This window comes from Heptranchias perlo, chromosome 1, assembly GCF_035084215.1.
Source record: "Heptranchias perlo isolate sHepPer1 chromosome 1, sHepPer1.hap1, whole genome shotgun sequence".
Lineage (NCBI taxonomy): Eukaryota > Metazoa > Chordata > Chondrichthyes > Hexanchiformes > Hexanchidae > Heptranchias > Heptranchias perlo.
This window is the reverse complement of record NC_090325.1, coordinates 63,848,985-63,869,227: the sequence shown is the minus strand read 5'-3', so window position 1 is coordinate 63,869,227 and position 20,243 is coordinate 63,848,985. Positions and strand designations below refer to the sequence as shown.

Here is a 20,243-nt window from a genome sequence, read left to right as displayed (position 1 = left end):
GTGACCAGTTAGAAAGACACATGCAGATGTCAGTCAAGGACTGGTTTAAAACATGTTTTCCACCCCCCCCCCCCCCACCCCGACAAAGAACTTGCCAACACATCTGGAACCAAACAGTGGACTTGATCAGTGCCCCTGCCACTGGACTCAATATCCAGTCCCTCCACTACCAGTACATAATGTAGCCACTGCATGCTATCAAGAGGACACTCTGCAGCAACTTGCCAGGCTTACTTAAACAGGACCTCCCAGCCATGCAACCTCTACCACAGAGAAGGACAAGATCATGGGAACATCCATATTCTCCTCTAGGTTGCACGCCATCCGGACTTGGATATATATCCCCATTCCTTCATCACTGCTGGGTCAAAATCCTGAAATTCACTACCTAAAATCAAAATCATGGCAACACTGCAGCAGTTCAAGAAGCAGTTCCATCACCTTCTCAGGGCAACTAGGGATGGGCAATTAATGCATCCTTGCCAGTGTCACCCACAGTCTGAGAACAAATACAAGTCTTAAAAACTCAGTATAAACTCATACGTGAAGATGGCAGCTTAGGTGTGGTACCGGAAAGCTGCTGACACCCATAGAACTGCATCCCAATAGGAGTCACCATATTCGGGCACACATGGAACTGTGGGGGGGCATCTGTCCAAATTGTCGCTATGTGCTCCTGGTGGGTGAGGTTCCTCACCAGCCTCACTATTTCTTAGAATTGCATTTGGAATGTGCAGCATTTAACACAGCTTTATAACCTACTTAGTGGTTTAAAATTCTCATGACTTAAATTCTTTAACTGAATAAATGTTTGAACAATTTGACCTATGATGGCTATAGTTTTGACCATCCGTCATGATTTTAGGCACCACAACTGCTAATACCATGCAGAAATAATTATTACTGTATTTCAAAACATGATGAGTTCTAGATAGCTTTAGCAAATTCAGCAACTTCTGAAAAATGGCTTTTCCATTGCTTTTTGCTTCCCCTTAAGTCTGTGAAATGCCTTGGGACATGGTTCCATGTTAATAAATGCAAGTTGTTATTCTTTTTCTATAGCTCACTGAAATTCTGAAAGATCACTTTTTTTGATTAAAGTTAATAGAATCCTACAAATTTCAGCACAGGAGGTGGCCATTCAGTCCAACGAGCCTGTGCTAGATCCACATCAGAACTATCTACTCTATTTCCATTTCCTTACTCTTTCTTCCTACCTCATAATATTTTGCTTCAAGTGTTTGTATAGGCTGAAGAGCTACAGGAAACCATTGGATTGTACCAATACCAATATACATTGCTGACATTTTTTCAACTGGTGTGACACACCAGAAGGGAGCCACTGTTTAGGCCAAGTAACAGGAATAGAATGCCAGCCAAATTTTATTTTGAAATTTGCTCTTTGGATGTGAGTGATTCAAGCAAGTCTGCATTTATTGTCCTGAACAACTAAGTAGCTTGCTAGGTCACTGAAGAGAGCATTAACACAGTCAAGTAGTGTGGGAATACAGCATGTGCAGACCAAACTAGGTAGGGGTGGCAAGTTTCCTTCTCAAAAAAAGACATTGGTGAATTAGTTGAGTTTTTAATAACAAAACAACTTTCAAGGGCCCACAAATTACTAAATTCATTGAATTCAATTTCACAACTTGCCTTGATGGGATCTAAACTCATTAGCTCTGGGATGCTAGTCAAATACCAGAATCACAACACTACCATATCTTACATACCTCCATGTTCAAATCAGAGCCTTACTTGCTCTCACTGAACAAGTTTTATTGTAATCCTTGATGAAGCACAACTACCTTAGGAAACAAAACAGGGTACAGCCAGACAACTGAAAGACAGGAATCTCAAATTTTCTTACTGCACTCCTAAACAATTTAAGAAACTGTATGGGGTACAAGAGCAAGGCAAATATTAGACTATGACAACAAATTGTACTTGTATAGTACTCAATTGCAGGAAGACATCTCATTGTGCTACACACAGAAGTAAAGATACTGGACATCGAAAAACAGAGTAAAGATGAAAGGGCAAAAAGCAAGGTTAAAGAAAAAGGTTCTGAGGAGGTTTCTGAAAGCAGGGAAGTTCTATAGAACAGAAATGAAGCGGCTGGAAGAACTGCTGCCAATTGTGGAGCAGAGAGTGTGGGGGATAAGGAGTTGCCAGTTTTTTTTAAAAAAAGAGTTCAGGAGGGCACATGAAGAGACATATGGCTGGAAGGAATTGAAAGCAAGGACAAAAAATTTTTGAAGTCAACTCACTGGGATGGTGCTTGGAGGAAGTGGGGATGGGAGGGCAGAACTTGAGATTTTTAATTTTTAAAAAAAAAATCACTCAGGATGTGGGCGTTGCTGGGAAGGCCAACATTTATTGCCTATGCCTAGTTGCCCTGAGAAGGAGGTGGTTTGATACAACTGAGTGGTTCGCTAGGCCACTTCTGAGGGCAATTAAAAGTCACAGACCAGGTAAGGACAACAGGGTTTCCTTTCCTAAAGGACATTAATGAACCAGCTGGGATTTTAGCAACAATCTGACAGCTTCATGGTCACTTTTACTGATACCATTTTTTTATTTCTAGATTTTTTTAAAGCTTAATTCATACCCTCAAAACAGCCATGTGGGATCTGAACCCACGTTCTCTGGATTATTAGTCCAGGCCACTGGATTTATAGTTCAGTAACATTACCACTACACTATCATATCCTTGAACTGAGAACGTGAGCTGCGGTGTTTTCAATGAGTTGTAACTTGTAGAAAGTTGAGTTAGGAAAGCCAGTGAGGAAAGCATTAGAGGAGAACCTCTAAGTAAAGAGGGTACAAGTTTCGGCAATGGTGAGGAAGAGACATGGGTTAAGACGCAATGTTAGAGCTGGAATAAAGTTATCCTGGTAACGGTTGGGAGAGGAAGCTGAGCTCGGGTTGAACAGTCCTGCAACGTTCCACACCTCAAAGTATTAACAAGAGTCAAAGAGGATCTGGAGGACACTTTGGCTCATCCAGATTTTCATGTCAGAGAGAGACTGGTTAATGTTTTTGCTAAACATGGGAACAAAGAGGTGCAGCTGGATTGTCAGGAGTTTGAAAGGGCTGGGAGGGGGAGGAAGAGAGAGACACTGAGCGAGTACGTGATAGCACTCTCTCTCATCTATAAAGTCTGAGAGCTCAAGGTGAGATGGGGAGAAGCTGCAGAAAATAGAATGAGTGAGGACTCAGTTAGACAGATACTTTTTTTATGTTCTCACAATCCTGATTCAGTAAATAGCATTTGAATATGGCACACCAAACCTCATTTTTGTCACCTAATATCTGATCATTTACTGTCAGAGAAGTCAATGTCTTCGATCATTCTAGAGTCAGGTAAAATGTGGGAAGGGGATAGGAAAAACACATTTTAAAATGTTTTTTGCAAAATCTGAAAGACATTAATAATTTAAAAGAAAAAACTGAATATACTTTATGCAGATACAAAAGCTAAGCACATCTAACAGGTGAAACTAATTTTCTTCCTCCCTCTCCCAAAAACACCACACCCACACAAAATATAGAAGAGAGTTGCCAACTGTCATCTTCTTGATAATGTTTGTAGCAGTCAATTCTCTAGGTATTCTCTGACATGTAAATGCTGAGCCCGATTAGTCACAAACGACAGCTATTTAAATGTAGACTGATTAGTCACTGCAGCACAACTCTACATGCACCACATAAAGCACTGTACCAGTTTCATATTGTATGGCTCCTCTGCATGGGCAATACCAAATTAAAGCAATTTCAACTGCATTATCAATTTGAGGTTTGCAATTATTTCAGATTTAATTACATCAATCTGAAAAGATAAATGTGCAGAGGTTAAATCAATTTAATCTGCTTAAAACTAGTCTGAAATCTCCAAGGAGCAGAAAATCAGATTTCCCAAGCTGTTGCCTAGCTACTATACTGTTCATTTCCTCAAATGTGTGGCTGAAGATGGGCTGTACTTGTAATTCTTTTAACATGAGTTTTTTTTTTGCTGTCACAGTAGTGTCATGTTTTTCTGTGCCATTATGGCATTAACCTCTGGTTTTAGATAATCTGAACTCTTACTGTAGACAAACTACACTCTGTGCTTACTGATCTTTAAAAGTGACAATGTCCTACAATTAACTAAGTTGGCAATTGTGAGAAGAGAAATTATAATAAACTGCTCCCTCACACCAAAAGTAAAAGTAATTTGGTAAAGCAAATCTATCTCCAGGGCTGGTACCATAGATGAAGCAAACTTATTTTGAAGTGTATAGTCCAGATAGTTGAAATGTCAGTGCAAGAAACCTAGAATTGAGTTACAGACAATTTCTCCTTGACAACTGAAACAAAACCTTACAGTTGTCTTCACTGGGGGCCTGATATACTGTATTGGTAGCGTAATAAATGCGCTCATGTGTACCTGGCCCTTTGTGGTGCTTTATATAATCACCTATAAGGTTCAAGATTTATCTAAAAAAAGACATTAAAAATCATGGCCGAGTGATACAAGTGTATGCACTTCGATCTATCGGAAACGTGTAAAAAGTTTCCTTTCCAGTATCCCCCTGTAGCAAAAAGTCAGAAATGATTATTTGTATTCTCAACATTCAGAATCATCATCGTGTTGAGTGTTCATTTAAAAACCCTTTAGTCCTAAACTAGCTAACAGGGTAATCAACATGCAAATCTCTTCCAAGCTTTTCTGCAATTAGAAAAGTGGTGGTATGGGGAACACAGGAAGAAAATCCCATTTCCTGGAATACAAATTCTCTGAAAAATATGCAAGAACAAAATGTTCCATCACTGTGGCTGGTCTGTGTTTTGCAGTGCTCTACCTGAATCAGCTATTTATTTCAAGATTCTAACTGCAAGCGAAACATGCAGATCTAAAACAATGTTTTTTTTCTTTTAAAAAATGGATGTAGAGACTATATCATGAATTATGCTTTCCATCCCACACATGGGCAAATCTGGCAAGTCACAACTCTGTCACTCATGTTAATCAGATCCACGGTGAGATATAAATTATTTCCATTGACTGATGTTTGCATTAGTTACAGAATGCAAGATTTTTTAATTTAAGTTCACAATAAAATAATTAACTGATGCACATTCAACTCCCATGGCATTAGAGTGAGAATCCCCTTCCCCCACTGCACCATCTGTTCTCAATTATGATGTCATTTCCATCTCATTTTTATTTTGTGGCGATGTCATCCCATCTGGTACAATTGACTTTTTTTTCAACCTCAAGCCCTTAAGATGAACAGAATGCAGTTTAAATTTCCCAAAAGCTGTGCAAACACATTCTTGCCGATAAAATTAGGCTAATACAGATTACATAGTTCTTCAATTATTATGCAAACTATTAGACCCCCACTATAAACAGAGGCAGCTTATTACAGAGCCATATTATGCTTCAGTTACAAAATGTGTTTTGGCTTTGTAAAAATGAGTTTACCTCTGCGTGCTAAAGATTTAAATAAACTACATGTTCATTTAAGATATATGGGATAATTGGGGCCACACCACGTTTTACACTACTAAACACTTATTATTTTAGAACAGGAGCTCAGTTATCCAAATTGGAAAAACAATGTGAGCATTTAGAAGATATTACGTCAGCAGTCTGACTCAGCAGCTTGCAGTTACAGGATCAGCTGATTTCAGATCTGGTTGACATGGTCAATTTTGTAATGCAAAAAGCAGATAATGTGAAATGTAAAGCCTTGTTTACTCTGCCCCTACAATGTGCCTTAGTAACACTAGTGACTACTGCTTTAATGTGAAATTTTCCATTTCCCAAATCAGCTGTTCTTGCAGCTAAAGTGAAATTGTGCATTTGTACCAAATTATGCAGTGTTGTTTTGTGGTCCTAAAACCACGAGCAACCAGGATGACTATCCAAATTCATTCTACTGAACTATTAAAAGGTCCACTGATGACTGCTTGTTTCAACAGCACCCAGCTACCTGTGTCACTGGTAAGACACCTTTTTGAGTAATTTTTAAGAAATAACTTAATTTGTCATTCCAAGATTATGGAATTCCACAGTCATTCCAAACTAATGTGTTCAGTCTGACTGGCTGAGAATTGCAGCCTTTTTGACCAGTTTTTAAGGCAATCAAGAACTTTCAGATGCATATACTTACATCACTGCCAGATCCTGAACAGGGAAGATTCTCAAAAGACTGCATGAAGAGTTCCTGCTGATTCATAAGCTGGGCTCTGTATGCAGCCCCTGTACACAAATCCATCGGTCCTACAGAAGTCATACCATTGTCCCTAGCTCTCCTTTCCTCTTGATGCTTATCTGCTGCATAACCAGGTGCGCTCTCATGATTCTATCTGATTCCCCTAATATTTCTGTGCTGCTGTCTGTGGGCTGAGGAATGCTCAATAGGAGCTAAAGTGATAGACCAGTTTCTTGCTCCTAGTGGCAGATGTTTCATTTTGGGTGCAACATACATAGAGAAATGGAACACATATTAGCTGTGAATGCAGTAAATGGCAATGCAAGGCCATTATTGTGTCATTATACTGACTGGCAAATGAGTTTGTGGATGACTCACTAAGTAACTTTGAAGGACCTGTAAGAGGTTGATGAAGAGATCACTTAAACAGCCAATTTCTCTCTTGCAATCCCTCTATGGCCAGCATGCCAATAATTGAGGGCCAGCTCCTCGTAGCAAGAAGGGCGGTGCAGGTTGGCTGGTCCATCACCAAATGGAGTACTCGGTATTCAAGGCCTGTCTTCTCCTTTAAAAACAACAGACTCTTTAAGCATTAGGGTGTAAAATGAATGCATCCCAATGACCAGCCTACATTCTAATTGGTGTGAAAGGATGAGCATAAAGCACGCAAGTAGCTTTAGGAGCCATTGTAACTTGGTAGCAAAGCTTATAACAATCATATGACAAAACAAACCCTTTCCCTTTGGCAGCCAAGCTGGAGCTGTAGTTTTAAAGATGTACTTAGGCGATGGAAATCAGAGGTGGGGCCAATGCTTTGCAGGTTCCATTGCTGATATGGCAACAGGCTGTGGTCTGCATGCTTAGTACAGGCATAGTAATGGCATTCTTCTCCTTTGAGTGTACACCCTTTTTAAGCCAGTCCCACCTAACCTTCCTCATTCCAAAAGAACAACTTCTTCATTTGCATTCATGTTCATGGATTTAGGAGACGCTGTTGCCCATCTCCTACCACACTTGCTGACACTGGCCTAGTTAGGAGGGTTTCCTTAGAAGCAAAAATGACCACTTTTTTCTCTAGGTTTTGTTCTGTGAAGGGAACAATCCTTACAGCTCCTATGAACCTCTTCTTGGGCATAACTATCTTGCCCCAGTTAAAATGATACATCAACCCTTTAGAAGCTGCTGCACTCCTCATTCGTTGCCTACCAGCTGCAAGAACACTCCTTATGCGTAAGTACAAGGCACAGGAAGGTTAGGTATTTAAATGAACTGACCCCGCCAAATATGTTGGAGTTCAGAAGCCACTTAAGTTGCACTAAAGCAGGGTCAGCTTTCTCCTGCAATCAAGAATCAGCCACACAATATTCAAACTGCAGCCCAACCAATGATTTGTATAGGTTCAGCATTACCTCTGTGCCTTTATTTACAAAACTTAGGATTCCCTTTGCTTTATTATTTTAATGAACAGCTTCATCAACCTGATCATCTACTTTCAGATGTGTACTGAACCCCAAGTCTCTCTGCTCTTCTACTCTTTTTAAGGTTTTTCCATTAGCGAATGTGTCCTCACCTCATCTTCCTAAAAAAAAAACTCTTCATTTGTCTGCATTCAATTTCATTTAACATCTATTTGCCCAATATAATAACCTTTAGCCTCCTGAAGTTGCTTACAGTCCTCCTTAACTACGCTCCCTATTTTTAATGTTGTCTGGAAATTTACCTGTCCAGGTAATTTTTTTTTACAAATTATGTATGAATGGGCCTTATATTGACCCCTGAATGACACCATTGCTTATATCCCTCCAATCCAGTAAAAAAAATCCATTAACTAATACTCAACTTAATATCCACACCGTCCCAATCCCTTCAATACTGTGCCTTACATTTGATCAACAAGCCTTCCATGCAACACCTTATTAAGTATCTTTTGAAAATCAATGAACACAATATCCAATGCATTTCCATTATCAATACAATTTTCCTGAAAAAGAACTCAAATTTGTCATCAGATAGGGTTTGCATTTAACTTATGTATATTAGCCATCCTTAATTAACCTATATCTTTCCAAGTGAACATTAATTTTATCCAGTATACTTTGGCTTCTAGCAGCTTATCCACTACTAATATTTGATTGACTGCTCTATATAGTTACCTGTTTTATTCCTTTCTCGCTTTCTGAACAGAGGTATTACTTTGGCAACCCTCTGATTTTCTGAACAACTTCCATAACCAAGAATATTTGAAAGATTGTGGTCAGAGCCACTTATTTCCTCAGCATTCTTGCACGTATGCCATCAGTGCCTGGTGCCTTTTCCACCAGTTTTTATCAGTACTACTTCCTTATCTATAGCTATCCTATCTAATTGATCCACCTCTTCCTCGTATACCATTTCATTGCCTTGGTTTACACAAGTGTGAGATAATAGCAAATTACTCATTTAGTACCTCTGATATTCCTTCATCCTCCATGAGATTTCCTTTTTCCTCTCTGATCATGCTTGACCTACCACTATTCTTTTATCAGTTTATTTCCTTGTGACTTGCCAGTTTTTCCCCCCCAAACATCCCGTTCGCCATACCAACACTTTTTGTTTCCCCAATTTATCAGAGCGCAATCCATTTTTTCATCTAACTAAAAATCTTATTCTAATTTTCAAATTTACACTTGCAGTGGAAATCTGGAACTCTCTTCCCCAAAAGTCTATGGATACTGAGTGAACTGAAATTTTCTCATGGCTCTAGCTCATACTCACCCTCTCGTGCATCTCTTTCACAGTCAGTCTCACTCAACCTGCCACTACCTGTGCTGCAGCCACAGGGCATGCATCACATATGTGCAGTAGGAAGCGTAAGGCAAACGTGTTGCGAGCATGAAGGGGATGCACAAGGGTGTTTGAGGGTTTGTCATGGTTTTTAAACTTATATTTAATTTCTGATCAACTCACATCACATATTATATTGTCACCACTACTGCCACGTCGTTGCGCATCTTGTCTGGTTTGTGCAATAATGCCCTTTCCTGAGGATCACAATGAAGACCCACAACTGATGTCACCCATTGTGTCACTGCAGAGTGGGTGTAGGTGTATTTGCAGGGCTCTTTTGTGCAGACGACAGCGATGTCCCCGGTGGCACCTTGAAAGGATGCGGAGGAGAAGTTGTTGAGGGCAGTGGTAACTTTGACAGCGACAGGTAAGAAGATGGTGCTCGGGCCAGCCGGGAGCAGCTCGGCCTGAAGGAGGCTGCAGATGTCCAAGACTACATGTCGAGTGACTCTGAGCCTCCGTGTGCACTGCTGCTCAGAGAGGTCCAGGAAGCTGAGCTTGGTCTGTGAACCCTGTGGCGAGGGTAGTGCCTTCTGCGACGCATCTCTCTCTGCCTTTGCCCTCCCTCCTGCTGTGCAGGTGGATGTGTCACAGCACTGTGTTGTGGAGCTCCACGTGTCAGAGGTGGACAGTGTGACCGACGAGGCTGGTGATGCTGTTCTCCCGCCAAGGAGGTCATGACTGCAGCAACGGCGGCCCCCATCCGGAAGATGTACATCTGAGGGGGTCTGCAAGGTCGGTACATGTGTCTGGACACCGGGGTAAGTGTGCAAGTCGGTGAATTTGATTGTTAGGAGGAGGGTGGTGGAGGCCAAACTTTGTCCAAGGTGAAAGAGTGGCCTCCTGCAATGAGTGAGGGTCTCCGTCTCCCCCACCCGTCAAATGGACCTTTGCAGCTGCCACAGGCTGATAGCTGCAACACGTCCATTTCAACTGGGAGTGTTTCCCCTAGTACGGGAAACAGTCCCAGTTGTTTGTAAAATCCCACCCCTCCTGAAATATTCCCTTAATCAGGTCTGTTAACGACCTGAAATACCAGAATAAATACTGTTAAGTGGCACCCCGCCGGCTTTAATTGCCTGCGGGAGTCCCACACGCGGGGGCTGCGCGCGCACATCAGCGCGTCTGTGGGGAACCCGGAAGTGGGCGGGTTGGAGCCGGGCTCCCGACCCGCTCCGGGATTTCCCGATTTTCGGAGCCCCCCGCCAGGAACGCACCCGATAGCGAGTGCTAATATCGGGCCCATTAACTGTTTCTTTCTCCACAGATGCTGCCTCACTTGCTGAGCTTTTTCAGCATTTTCTGTTTTTATTTCAGATTTCCAGCATCTGCAGTATTTTGCTTTTGAATTATATTATGGTTACTGTTTCCTAGATGTTCCCCTACACTTGCATTACCTACTTGCCCCATTTCATCTCCTAGAACTAGATCCAGCAATATCTACTTCCTTATTGAGATTAAAAACATTTTACAGGGACCATTTCATCACTCCCAACTCATCTCAGTGTAATAAACAGAAGAAAAGGCATGAACTATTAGCAGTAAGGAATCTAGGCTTCATCACTTTTCCAATATCAGATTTTCACTATGTATCATTACTGATTTAGTACAATGAAATCAAATGTGTGAAAACTAGGCAGAATCCATTTTTCCTTATCTTAAAGTATTTGGGAAAGGAATTAAAGTGCTTCTGATACTTATCCAGGGTCTGTTACAATGTAAAATACTTTAGAAATTCAACAAAGCAGATTTTAAAACACAGATTTAATTGACAAACTGTGATTGAGATGTAAAAGAAACCATATGGAAGACAAGAAATGGGGAAGACAGATCATGGAGTAATTTAATCTAAACAGCCCCAATGTTGAAATTATGTGTGTGACTGGGAATCAAAAACGTAATTAAATTGCTGCATGACCATTAGTACAAGATGCACTTTTTATGGCTCACCAATACCGTACATCACATCACTTTTTGCAAAGGCTTTTCAAAAGTGGTTGCCATAGAAAGGAACTGGGGAGTGTGGAGAGAATCAACTGCATTTTTTAGCAGTTCCTAACATTTGAACATACTGGAGTTTGTATTACATACACTACCCATCAAAAAGCAAACTCCTACAAAGAATAAATCAGATTCTTAGAACATCTCTGAAAATATAAGCAAATCATATTGTAGTTGTATTCTCGACTTTTGCCAAACAGCAACTTGCATTTATATAGTGCCTTTAAATGTAGTAAAATGTCCCACGGTGGTTATATAATTCATATCATAGCAGCACCACAGTACGTTGAAATGTGTCACAGCACTTCACACGATGAATTATTTTTAAAGCGCAGTCACTAATATAGGCAAATGTGGCAGTTATTCATTGAGGGAGGAATTACAACACAAACAGGCTGTTTGGCCCAACCAGACCTCCACACGAGCAGAAGTCCTAATCCCATGTCCCTGTTCTGTTCCCATATCTCTTTTTTCTCTTTCCTTCAACCACCTATGAAACCCATTCATAAAGGTTGACAGTCTCTGCGTCATTGCAAGGAACAGCAACAACATTGGCCTTCTAGTAATAGAAGAGACACTTAGGAGGGGAGACTTGGAACACAGTCAACAATTCTGCACCCTGACTTTCAAAAGGATATCTTTACACTGGTTTTATAACCAGCCCCCTGTAAATCAGCAGCCTGGAGTAATGGAGGATTGGGACATTCAACACATTGAAAAAACCCAATCAATCCGCAGGGGGTAAAAATACAATTTATAAACTAGATTTAAAAAAAACAGGGGTACATTTTATACAGCACAGTGCCCCCGCCCCCGCACTGCCAACTATTGACCAGGATAAAGGGGAAGGGGGAAGGGTTAAAGTCAACTATCAGCCAGGCTGGGCAGGACAAGGGAGAACTCAATTTTCTTCAAGTTAACCTAGAAACTTAGAAAATATGAGCAGGAGCAGGCCATTCAACCCTTCGAGCCTGTTCCGCCATTCAATATGATCATGGCTGATCCTCTATCTCAATACCATATTCCCGCTCTCTCCCCATACCCCTTGATGCCTTTTGTGTCTAGAAATCTATCTAGCTCCTTCTTAAATATATTCAGTGAGTTGGCCTTCACAGTCTTCTGTGGTATAGAATTCCACAGATTCACCACCCTCCGAGTGAAGAAATTTCTCCTCATCTCAGTCCTAAATGTCCTACCCAGTATCCTGAGACTGTGACCCCTCGTTCTAGACCCCCCAGCCAGGGGAAACATCCTCCCTGCATCCAGTCTGTCTAGCCCGGTCAGAATTTTATACGTTTCAATAAGATACGCTCTCATTTTTCTAAACTCGAGTGAATACAGGCCGAGTCGACCCAATCTCTCCTCATATGACAGTCCTGCCATCCCAGGGATCAGTCTGGTGAACCTCTATGGCAAGTATATCCTTTCTTGGGTAAGGAGACCAAAACTGCACACAATCCTCCAGGTGTGGTCTCACCAAGGCCCTGTATAACTGCAGTAAGACATCCCTGCTCCTGTATTCAAATACTCTTGCAATGAAGGCCAACATACCATTTGCCTTCCTAACTGCTTTATGCACCTGCACGTTTGCTTTCAGTGACTGGTGTACAAGGACACCCAGGTCCCTTTGTACATCAACATTTCCATAACTCTGCCTTTCTGTTTTTCCTTCTGAAGTGGATAACTTCACATTTATCCACATTATACTTCATCGGCCATGTATTTGCCCATTCACTCAACCTGTCTAAATCGCCTTGAAGCCTCTTTGCATCCTCCTCACAACTCACGATCCCACCTAGTTTTGTGTCATCAGCAAACTTGGAAATATTAAATTTGGTTCCCTCATCCAAATCATCGATATATATTGTGAATAGTTGGGGCCCAAGCACTGATCCCTGCGGTACCCCACTAGTCACTGCATGCCACCCCGAAAAAGACCCATTTATTCCTACTCTCTGTTTCCTGACTGTTAACTAATTCTCAATCCATGCCAGTATATTACCACCAATGCCATGTGCTTTAATTTTGCACACTAACCTCTTACGTGGGACTTTACCAAAGGCCTTCTGAAACTCCAAATAAACCACATCCACTGGTTCTCTCTTATCTATTCTACCAGTTACATCCTCAAAAAACTCCAGTAGGTTTGTCAAACACGATTTCCCTTTCATAAATCCATGTTGACTTTGTCTAATCCCGTTGATATTTTCTAAGTGTCCTGTTATCACATCCTTTATAATAGACTCTAGCATTTTCCCTACTACTGATGTTAGGCTAACCGGTCTGTAGTTCCCTGTTTTCTCTCTCCCTCCTTTTTTAAATGTGGTTCCCTCATCCAAATCATCGATATATATTGTGAATATATATAATCCTTTTTTAAATAGTGGGGTTACATTTGCCACCCTCCAATCTGCAGGAACTGTTCCATAATCTATAGAATTTTGGAAGATGACAACCAATGCATCCACTATTTCCAAGGCTACCTCTTTTAGTACTCTGGGATGAAGATTATCAGGCCCTGGGGATTTATCGGCTTTCAGTCCCATTAATTTCTCCAGCACTATTTTTTTTTACTAATACTAATTTCCTTTAATTCCTCCTTCTCACTAGACCCTTGGTTCCCTAGCATTTCTGGGAAGTTATTTGTGTCCTCTTCCATGAAGACAGAACCAAAGTATTTGTTTAATTGGTCTGCCATTTCCTTGTTCCCCCAATATAAATTCTCCCATTTCTGACTGTTAGGGACCTACATTTGTCTTCAAGTATGTAAAAAGAAAAAGATTAGTGTAGAAGCTTTTACAGTCCACTTTTATGTTCCTTACAAGTTTACTCTCATACTCTATTTTTCCCCTCTTAAATCAATCTGTTGGTCCTTTTTTTGCTGAATTCTAAACTGCTCCCAATCCTCAGGCTTGCTACTTTTTCTGGCAACTTTATATATGACTGCTTTTTGGATCTAATACTATCCTTAATTTCTTTTATTAGCCATGGTTGGGCTGCTTTTCCTTTTGTGTTGGATCACAGTTATGAGGTTTTTAAAAAAAAAAATCAGCACTTGTTCCTATCTTCATTCTACCTACAACTAATAAGTCAGCAAGCTATTACATAAGCATTCCTTAATAAATGAACATCTCAAGTGAGATCAGTCAGAAAATAGCGACATTGTGTGGATACAAGCACTAGATGTCCACTTGAAACAAGCAATTTCAGTACTACAAGTGTACACCATATTGTGCTAGTGTTAAAAGTTGCATTGCAGTAGTACCTTTTGAAAGTAGGCACTGAAGTAGACAGACTACTCCAGTAAAAGCTGCAAGATCTTCAAAAAAAACATCTAATATTGCTTTCTTAACAACTGAATTTAACTGCCAATAAATGTTGAAAAGGACTTATATTCATAATATCTTTTATAACCTCAGGATGTCCCAAAAGTACTTTTTGAAGTATAGTCACTGTTGTAATATAGGAAACGCTGCAGCCAATTCGTGCACAGCAAGGTCCCTCAAACAGCAATGAGATAATGACCTGATATTCTGTTTTAGTGATGTTGGTTGAGGGAAAAATATTGACCATGACACCAGGGAGAACTCCCCTGCTCTTCAAAACAGTGCTACGTCCACCCAAGGTCTCGGTTTAAAATCTCATCCAGAAAAACGACACCTCAGATAGTGCAGCACTGAAGCGTCAGCCTAGATTACGTGCTCTAGTTTCTGGATTGGGGCTTGAGCCCATGATCTTCTGACTCCGAGGCAAGAGTGCTATCACTGAGTCAAGGCTGACTGAAAAATCTTTCTTTGATGGCTCAAGTTTGAAAACCAGGTATTGTTGGCACCACAGTGTATGATTGTGTCCAGTCCCCAATGATGAAAGCTGCTACATATTGTAAATACTGTACTGCTATTTAAAATACATTTACTTGCATTGAGTTTTTTAAAAAAATACTACCACACAAGCAGTGTTTAAATCTGAAGGCTATAAATCACAATTTGCTCTACAACATTGGACCTGACCGCTTGCACGCAGCATACAGGTGTGTGTAGAATATAGGAAAAAATGTACAGATACCTTTCTGGACGTGGATAATATCAGGAAAATTGGTCAAGTGCCCCTGGTAAAGTGCTAATAAGTCCACTATAGGGTCTATATCTTGTTTGGGCTGTTCTGCGAAAAGTTCTCCTATAGCATCATATGCGTCTCCAGTAAATGCAATGGCACGATTGAGTCCAACCGAGAAGGACTGCTGGTCCAGCTCAAAAGCTTGGCTGAGCAATCGGAAAGAAGTGCCGACTTTCTGATACTCCTTCTTGAAGCCGACCACCTGTTTCCTCGCAAACTCGTTGGCGGTGTGGCTCAGCTGGAAAACGCTGTCGTCCATCCTCTTGGTAAAAGTTTTAAATACGTCGACTTTGCTCTCCACCTCCTGCAGGTCGAGGAGGTTTTGCGGGGTGCTGAGCGTGAGGAAGAAGTTGCCTCCCACCATGTCGTCCTTCTCGGCTTTCCTCTTACCCTGTTTCCAAGCCTTCTCGTCGTTGCAGGTGAGGAAGTGCTGAAAGGCGTCGCAGCGGGCCAGCACCGGGTGGCTCGACATGTGGTTCATCCACAGGGTCAGGCCTTTCTTCCTCTTGGAGATGAAGTCCTCCTCGAAGCGGCCGGTGGCTTGTTTTTCGGGGATGTGGGGTACCGAGATGACCGGGAACTTCTCCACCAGCCGCCCGTACAGCCAGTCGAAGTGCTTGTAGCGGCGGTTGACCTGGCTCTGGGTGTGGCTGGGCACCAGGCGGTAGGAGATGTAGCTCTTGATGCCCTTGAACTTGGTCTGCTTGGTGGGCTCGTCGATGGAGCAGACGAACGGGTAAGGGTTCTCCTGCCACTCGGGGCCGTGCGAGCCCATCACCACGCAGATCTTGTCGCCGTCCTTGACATAGCCGGCCGCCTCGCCCAGGATGAACGCCTCGCCGCCCGACTTGACGAAGGTGGAGAAGCGGTTGAGGTTCCTGCTGACCGTGGCCGTGCTCTTGGAGGAGGAGGAGGAGGAGACCGACCCCCCGACACCGCCGCTCCGGCTCCCGGCCCCCGTGCTCACTTTATACCGGCCCGGCCCGTCGAAATCCGAGTAGGCGCCCCCGCCGCCGCCGCCGATCCCGCCCCCGGACAGCGGCTCGTCCGCCACCGTCGAGTTATCGTCCCAGTCATCGTCCCAATCGTCGTCGTCGCCGCTGCCCGACGCCTGGTGCTGCAGCCCCGGCAGGACGAGCCCCCCGCCGCCACCACCGCCGCCTCCTCCTCCTCCTCCTCCTCCCGCCGCCGCTGCCGTCTGGAGAGGCGGGGGGCAGAAGGTGGTGACGGCGGGGGAGGGCGGCAGGGGGAAGCCGATGGGGAGCTGAGGCTGAGGCGGCGCAGTCGCCGGTCCCGCCGGCACGTTGGCATAACGGGAGGCGGGGGGCTCGCCGGCAGCGTCCCCGCCTCCGCCTCCGCTCCCGCTCCCACTCCCACCCCGCAGGATCTGCACGTACGAGGCCGGGAAGAGGCCCCTCTCGCCGCGGCTGTTGGCCCCCTCCAGCCAGCCCTCGATGTCGTGCTCGCTGTAGACGGTCAGCACCTCGTCCTCCCGCACCGAGATCTCACCCACATTCTCGCTCTGGAAATCGTACAGAGCCCGAGCCTGGAGCGCCATCGTCCCGCCAGCCAGCACCCGGCTCGGCTCGGCTCGGCTCAGCTCCCGAAACCCCGCCGTAAATCCCTCCCCTCACTCCGGCTCTCAAACCACCACCACCCACCCCTCACTCCGACTCCCCGACCCCCTCACTCGAGTCACCGCCGAGAGGCTGCGCGGGGGTCTTCCCTCGTCGGCTCCCTGTAGTTCAGTGGATTTCTCCTCCCTCTCTCTCTCTCTCTCTTTCTCTCTCCGGCAAGTTGTCTTACTCACAAAGTTCACATAAATCCTGTGAGTTAAACGGAGAATAAAGTCCCGACCGAAATCCGGGAGGGCAAAAACCAAGAAACCGTTTTTTTTTCCTTAACGGAAACTTCCAGCTGCCTTCCTCGGGAGCGGCACTCACTGACTGACTGACTGACTGCCCTGGTCAGGGGGAAAAAAAAAACACACGTAACCAGTCTGTGCAAGCGAGCTCCGACAGCAGGGGCAGAGCAGAGAGAGCAGCTCCCTCACTCAGATAGGCACAATGCAACGAGCAACAACTCAGTCATCGCCAGCAACTTAACTCCACTCTTCGCACCACACTAATTAATACACATGTTTCAGTCCCCAAGTGTGATTTAAGCAGTTTGCATATTTCATTAGCTTCCACCTACTCAAAAAATGACTTCTAATGTCACTGGAAGTTTCCTCACATCATCACAAAGGGGTTGGAAGGGCTCTCACTGTTTCAAAGTGGATAAATATATAATTACTTTAATAATTCACTATTTTAATTGTTAAAATATATGCGTAATATCCGCTCTGCTTATTTTTAGGCACGTTTACATCACTGCAGTTTTACATCATGCTCGGCAGAATATAAAAAATGCTTTTACTGAAGTACAACTGTCATCTTATTTTGGTGGCACCAAAGGCTCACTGCTCGTGCGTCTTGTGAGGTGCCACCAGCAGCTCAATTGCTGGCTGGAAAACAACACTGCGTGGAAAGAAAACCAAGTTATAGTCCAACAAATTTATTTTAAATTCCACAAGCTTTCGGAGGCTTCCTCCTTCGTCAGGTGAACGGTGTGGAAATGAAATTTTCGAATCCTTCGCATTTGAAAATCACAGAACAATGCCTGGTGATTACTGCCCGTTGCCAAGGCAATCACAGTGAGCAGACAGAAAGGTGTCACCTAAAAGGCCACCGAATATACAAACCCCCCAAAAAAAGAGAGAGAGAGAGAGAGAAGGAAGACAGTCAATGACCCGTTATATTAAAAACAGATAACATTTGTTCGCTGGTGGGGTTACGTGTAGTGTGACATGAACCCAAGATCCCGGTTGAGGCCGTCCTCATGGGTGCGGAACTTGGCTATCAATTTCTGCTCGACGATTTTGCGTTGTCGTGTGTCTCGAAGGCCGCCTTGGAGTACGCTTACCCGAAGGTCGGTGGCTGAATGTCCATGACTGCTGAAGTGTTCCCCGACAGGGAGAGAACCCTCCTGTTTGGCGATTGTTGCGCGGTGTCCGTTCATCCGTTGTCGCAGCGTCTGCATCGTCTCGCCAATGTACCATGCTCTGGGGCATCCTTTCCTGCAACGTATGAGGTTGCAGGAAAGGATGCCCCAGAGCATGGTACATTGGCGAGACCATGCAGACGCTGCGACAACGGATGAACGGACACCGCGCAACAATCGCCAAACAGGAGGGTTCTCTCCCTGTCGGGGAACACTTCAGCAGTCATGGACATTCAGCCACCGACCTTCGGGTAAGCGTACTCCAAGGCGGCCTTCGAGACACACGACAACGCAAAATCGTCGAGCAGAAATTGATAGCCAAGTTCCGCACCCATGAGGACGGCCTCAACCGGGATCTTGGGTTCATGTCACACTACACGTAACCCCACCAGCGAACAAATGTTATCTGTTTTTAATATAACGGGTCATTGACTGTCTTCCTTCTCTCTCTTTTTTTGGGGGGTTTGTATATTCGGTGGCCTTTTTAGGTGACACCTTTCTGTCTGCTCACTGTGATTGCCTTGGCAACGGGCAGTAATCACCAGGCATTGTTCTGTGATTTTCAAATGCGAAGGATTCGAAAATTTCATTTCCACACCGTTCACCTGACGAAGGAGGAAGCCTCCGAAAGCTTGTGGAATTTAAAATAAATTTGTTGGACTATAACTTGGTGTTGTAAAATTGTTTACAATTGTCAACCCCAGTCCATCACCGGCATCTCCACATCATGGAAAGAAAACGAGGGAGAATGGTAGCTAGAAGCTACCACACTACGCTCCCGAAACTCGAGCAGCAATGTAAAAGCACCTATTATAGCATTTTATATAGCAGTGTGTGAAATAAAGGATTACTGAAGCTGTTACTACCATAAGAAACAGAAGCAGGACTCGAACATGGCCTCTTGAGCCTGCTGCGCCATTCAATAAGATCACAGCTGATCTTTGACCTCAGCTCCACTTTTCCGCCTAATCCCCATATCCCTTGATTCCCCTAGAGTCCAAAAGTATATGGATCTCAGCCTTGAATATACTCAACAACTGAGCATCCACAGCCCTCCGGGGTAGAGAATTCCAAAGATTCACCACCCTCTGAGGGAAGAAATTTCTCCTCGTCTCAGTCCTAAACAGCCGACCCCTTATCCTGAGACTATGCCCCCTAGTTCTAGACTCTCCAGCCAGGGAAAACAGCCTCTCAGCATCTACCCTGTCAATCCCTCTCTGAATTTTATATGTTTCAATGAGATCACTTCTCATTCTTCTAAACTCCAGAGAGTATAGGCCCATTCTACTCAATCTCTCCTCATAGGACAACCCTCTCATCCCAGGAATCAATCTAGTCAACCTTCGTTGCACCACCTCTAAGGCAAGTATATCCTTCCTTAGGTAAGGAGACCAAAACTGCACACAGTACTCTAGGTGTGGTCTCACCAAAGCCCTGTACAATTGCAGCAAGACTTCCTTTCTCTTGTATTCCGACCCCCTTGCAATAAAGGCTAACATACCATTTGCCCTCCTAATTGCTTGCTGTACCTGCATGTTAACTTTGTGTTTCGTGTACAAGGACACCCAAATCCCTCTGAACACCACCATTTAATAGTTCCTCACCATTAAAAAAAATTCTGCTTTTCTATTCTTCCTACCAAAGTGAACAACCTCGCATTTCCCCACATTATACTCCATCTGCCACCTTCTCGCACACTCACCTAACCTGCCTATAACCCTTTGCAGACTCTTTGTGTCCTCCTCACAGCTTACTTTCCCACCTAGCTTTGCCTTGTCAGCAAACTTGGATACATTACACTTGGTCCCTTCATCTAAGTCATTAATGTAGATTGTAAATAGCTGAAGCCCCAGCATTGATCCTTGTGGTACCCCACTAGTTACAGCCTGCCATCCTGAAAATGACCCGTTTATTCCTAATCTCTGTTTTTTGTCTGTTAGCCAATCCTCTAATATATTACCCCCAAACCCATGAGCCCTTATCTTGTGTAACAACCTTTCATGTAGCACCTTATCGAATGCCTTTTGAAATCCAAATATACTACATCCACTGGTTCCC

General features: G+C 43.6%; 1 protein-coding gene across 1 annotated transcript in view; it reads right to left on the bottom strand.

Annotated features, from left to right (window-relative positions):
* Positions 1–16,786, bottom strand: part of snx18a (sorting nexin 18a) — a 43,835-nt gene extending 27,049 nt beyond the window's left edge. The window contains exon 1 of the mRNA XM_067985774.1: positions 15,093–16,786. Coding sequence (XP_067841875.1) covers positions 15,093–16,701 — 1,609 coding nt within the window. The 5' untranslated portion in view covers positions 16,702–16,786. The remainder of the gene's footprint in view (positions 1–15,092) is intronic.
* Positions 16,787–20,243: the final 3,457 nt, after the last annotated feature.